This window comes from Mesocricetus auratus, unplaced genomic scaffold (assembly GCF_017639785.1).
Source record: "Mesocricetus auratus isolate SY011 unplaced genomic scaffold, BCM_Maur_2.0 Super-Scaffold_6730, whole genome shotgun sequence".
In the NCBI taxonomy this organism is placed as follows: domain Eukaryota; kingdom Metazoa; phylum Chordata; class Mammalia; order Rodentia; family Cricetidae; genus Mesocricetus; species Mesocricetus auratus.
In genome coordinates, this window is record NW_024429184.1 from 1,454,534 (window position 1) to 1,458,676 (window position 4,143).

Here is a 4,143-nt window from a genome sequence, read left to right on the forward strand (position 1 = left end):
TTTCGACCCGCAGTGTAAGCTGCTTAGGAATTAATTGGTAAAGCAGGAAAAATAAATGAAAGCACTTGTTAATTGGGTAGAAATGAGCAACGGTGGGGCGGGGGGGGCGGCAAAGATGATGCAATGTGACAGAAGCAGTTTGAAAAGCTGTGCCTCAATACAACAAGACATTGTTGTGTCGTTTCTGCGCTCACCATCCCTGCTGATGTCAGCTTTCTAAAGGTGGAGAGGACCAGCACAGGTTCTAGTGACTGAAACCCCGAAACAAGGAAAAGAAGCGAAGCCTGAGTAATCGCAACATTAGCCATCCGACGGGTGGGTTTTTCTGTGAAAGAAAGTGGAGAGAGAGCAGTGGGCATGCCGGGATAGCAGTGAGGGAAACATTTAAGAGCATGTGTGTTTGAAGAAAGGTTGAAAAGAATCAGAAGGGAAAGAAGAGGTTCGGAAGTGATGACGTAAGTGCAAAAGCAAGGTGTTTTTGAATAATTTCTGATAATGTAGCATGGAGAAAAAAATAAAGTCCAAAGTGCCCCCTTTGTGACTGTATCATCTTTAACCCTGTCTTCAATGAACTATTAAATAAATTTCCTAAGACTTTAATTTCTGCATTTCCTAGAAATTCATGGATCTTAATACATAGTAAGAGAATTAGCTGTGTAAAATTTTTATAACTATTTAAATATGAGGTGTGGGGCTCAGTACTGAAGGAAACTGTATAATGGATATATATCAGTGTGTAAGTGAGGTGGGATATTTTTGTTTCACTTCTAAAATGGTTCTCAAATGTAATCACAATGCTTTAAACAATGTCATCTTTTGAAGCACATTTTATAAGCTGTTAAAACTAGACAGTGTTTTTTCTCCTCCCCTCCCCTCCCCTTCTCTTCCTCCTCTTCTTCATATATTTTTTTTTAAAATTTCATTTATTTCTGTCAAAATTCCTTCCTTCATCCACTGAGGAGCATCCCTGATTTTTAGTATGAGTTGTCACCTCTTTAAGTACATGACCTACTTTTCTAAATTGTGCTCAACTTATCCAATGTCGATTTACATTTTTCTTCATTTTTGTCACTTTCACATTTTTATTGAAAACCCACTGTTCCAAGGACAGGATTATAGGCTGACAAAATGTTAAATTGGCTTTCTGCTTTCTGCTTCATTGTTTTCTGAATCTTGGGGAGTATCCCTTAGATAAAAAAAAAATACATTATCCTGTAATTGTGTGTGTGTGTGTGAGCATGAAGTTATGTTTATAACTAAGTCTTAAAGCTCTTTCCTAGCTAAGTGAATATTACCTTTATTTACATTCCTCAGATGAAATGAAGAGAATCTTACTAGAATAACTATTATCGGTGGTCGTAGTGCTAGGAAGAAAATGAAAGGAGAAAATTTCACTGTTTGGAGCTTTTTTTTTCTGGAGGGATTTTCCAAGTACCCAAGGTTAGAGATTGTTCTGTTTGTCTTCAGCCTTGTAATGTATTTGGTTACCATCCTGGGTAACAGTACCCTTATTTTAATCACTGTCCTGGATTCACACCTTCAAACCCCCATGTACTTGTTTCTTGGAAACCTCTCTTTCATGGATATCTGTTATACATCTGCTTCCATCCCTGCTTTGCTGGTGAACTTGCTGTCATCCAAGAAAACCATCATCTTTTCTGGGTGTGTGGTCCAGATGTACCTATCCCTTTCCATGGGGTCCACCGAGTGTATACTTCTGGCTGTGATGGCCTATGACCGCTACGTGGCCATCTGCAACCCTCTGAGGTACCCCATCGTCATGAACAGGCAAGTCTGTGTGCAGATGGCCACTGTCTCCTGGGTGACGGGCTGTCTGACTGCCCTGCTGGAATCCAGTTTTGCCCTGAGGGTTCCCCTCTGTGGGAATGTCATCGATCACTTCACGTGTGAAATTCTTGCAGTGCTGAAACTAGCTTGCATGAATTCGCTACTCATGGACATGGTTATGCTGGTGGTCAGTGTTCTCCTCCTGCCCATCCCAATGCTCTTGATTTGCGTTTCCTATGGCTTCATCCTTTCTACGATTCTGAGAATCAGTTCAACAGAGGGAAGAAACAAAGCTTTTTCAACGTGTGGCGCACACTTGGCTGTGGTGGTCTTGTATTACGGGGCCGCTCTCTCCATGTACCTGAAGCCTTCTTCGTCAAACTCACAGCAAATAGACAAAATCATCTCGCTGCTTTACGGGGTGCTTACCCCGATGCTGAACCCAGTAATCTATAGCTTGAGAAACAAAGACGTTAAAGATGCGGTGAAAAAACTGCTGAGCAAAGTGCCGTTGGCATCAAGCGTGTGACTCCCCTAGACCGGGGTTCCTGTGACTTTCTCAAGGAGGAGCCATTGGAAGAACTCGGCAGAGAAACTCTAAATTCTAAATGCGGATTCTGGCCTGAATATTAGCTCTGCGATTCCTCAGTCACAAGGTGTTTGTACACAGACTCATTCATTATGGATGTGGTAGGTCCCAAGGTTCACTTGCCAATATTTATCTTTGGTGGAATATCAATCACTGTCACTGGGCATTTGCTCCAAAAGCAAACTTGTTTGTTTGTTTTCTTTGTTTTTTCTTGAGACAGGGTTCCTCTGTATTGTTTTGGAGGCTGTCCTAGAACTCACTCTGTAGATCAGGCTGGCCTCCAACTCACAGAGATCCACTTGTCTCTGCCTCCAGAGTGCTTGGATTAAAGGCGTGCGCCACCAATGCCCGGCTTCCAAAAGCAAACTTAAGTGTTGTCAGTGAATCTGGGTGCCAGAAGAGTATTTCTTCTTTACTTCAGTCCCTTGTAGAATGGAGTAGGAGCCTAAAGACACAAATCAAAGAACTAAAGGAATAATAAAGATATTGGCGTTGATTATCGAAGCAAGGAAATGAACTCAAAGAAAGAAATGAAAAGACTTGGTCAACACCATACTGTGCAGACTTTAATGACAGTGTCCTTTTGACTTTGGGTCAGAGCTTATTCTATTCCATGGTGGTAGCTTCTTAAATGCTGATTTAAACGTCCTGTCTTCCTTAGTAAGGGTCTGATAAAGGCCTGTTTTACACCTGCCCACCAACTTTGCTTTTTGTAAGCACATCTATCTGCTCCTGTGACATTATACTATCTATATGTTAAGTCTTTTCCACTCATTCATTGCATGTTTTCCTCCTTTGGATAGCTGACTTCACAATGGCTGACAAGGAAGCATTTGTTCTAGAAATAACAACATGTTTTCTTTACCTCAGCCACCCCAGTCTAATTGTACAAACACTCCCTGGTGCCTTAAATGACATTTTTGAAGTGAAATTTTAGAGTAGGCTTTCATTGGACTGGTGTTAAATTTACCTTTAGAATAAAACCAAATTGTCTGCTCTCTGGTATTTGTGGCAATTGTACTAAATATAAACAGTAATAGATACACAGGGAAGCATGACCCTGAAGAACCAGAGTCGCAGAGGAGGAGCAGACGTGTAATATATCTGCTTCGCTACAAGGAGGCGAGCGCATTGACAAGAAACGAGATAGATCTTCCTACTGGCACATGACCAGAAGAGGACAGATGTCACAAGTGTCTGAAGAGGGACCTCGGGAGAAACCTGGCAGATATCTCTTTAGCAGAACTCAACTAAGGCATTAGTGATTCCAGCCGCGTGTTTCATAAGGTTGCTGTGAATGATAAATGAAATCTAGGCACACTTTACAGATCGTGTGGTGTACTGAAGTTAGCTATTGGTAAATGGTGCATTCCTTCCTTGGGTTAGGTTCTATCCCAGCAACAGTAGTTCACCTGTTACTAAGGGATGCTCTCTTCAAGCCTTGTCAAAAGAGAGAACTATTTGGAAGAGAAGGTAGAACTACCTCTAATAGAGTCAATGCTTTCATGAGTGATGACATGTCCAGATTTATGCTTTAGAAAATTCTGGTCACGTGGCCTCTCTGCCCATTGACTTAATACTGGAAGCCCTTACGGTGATATGCAAAGGTTCCCATAGCTTGCCATTCACATCCTTTACTTTGGGCACACTCAAACTCTCTTAGCGTAACCAGTGTCTACTTTCTCCCGGTTCTTCTTTTGAAACACCCGTGAGTGGTGCAGAAGGCCCACTTGGCACAGCACTTGCCATGGGAGCACAAAGAAAAG

At 41.9% G+C, this 4,143-nt stretch overlaps 1 protein-coding gene across 2 annotated transcripts; it reads left to right on the forward strand.

Annotated features, from left to right (window-relative positions):
• Positions 1–1,056: 1,056 nt before the first annotated feature.
• On the forward strand, positions 1,057–3,274 carry LOC101843104 (olfactory receptor 2K2). 2 transcript variants are annotated; one of them, XM_040741969.1, is made up of 2 exons: positions 1,057–2,298; positions 2,780–3,274. In XM_040741969.1, exons 1-2 carry the CDS (start codon positions 1,376–1,378, stop codon positions 2,853–2,855), a joined length of 999 nt encoding a protein of 332 aa, XP_040597903.1. In that variant the 5' UTR covers positions 1,057–1,375; the 3' UTR covers positions 2,856–3,274. The 2 variants fall into 2 exon arrangements, with proteins under 2 accessions (XP_040597903.1, XP_005085109.1); XM_005085052.4 differs by having other exon boundaries at positions 1,057–3,274.
• Positions 3,275–4,143: the final 869 nt, after the last annotated feature.

Coding starts and splice junctions, on each gene's coding strand:
- LOC101843104 (XM_040741969.1), top strand. CDS start 1,376: ATGAAAGGAGAAAATTTCACTGTTTGGAGCTTTTTTTTTCTGGAGGGA. Junction 2,299..2,779: donor AAACTGCTGAGCAAAGTGCC/GTTGGCATCAAG, acceptor GTGCCAGAAGAG/TATTTCTTCTTTACTTCAGT.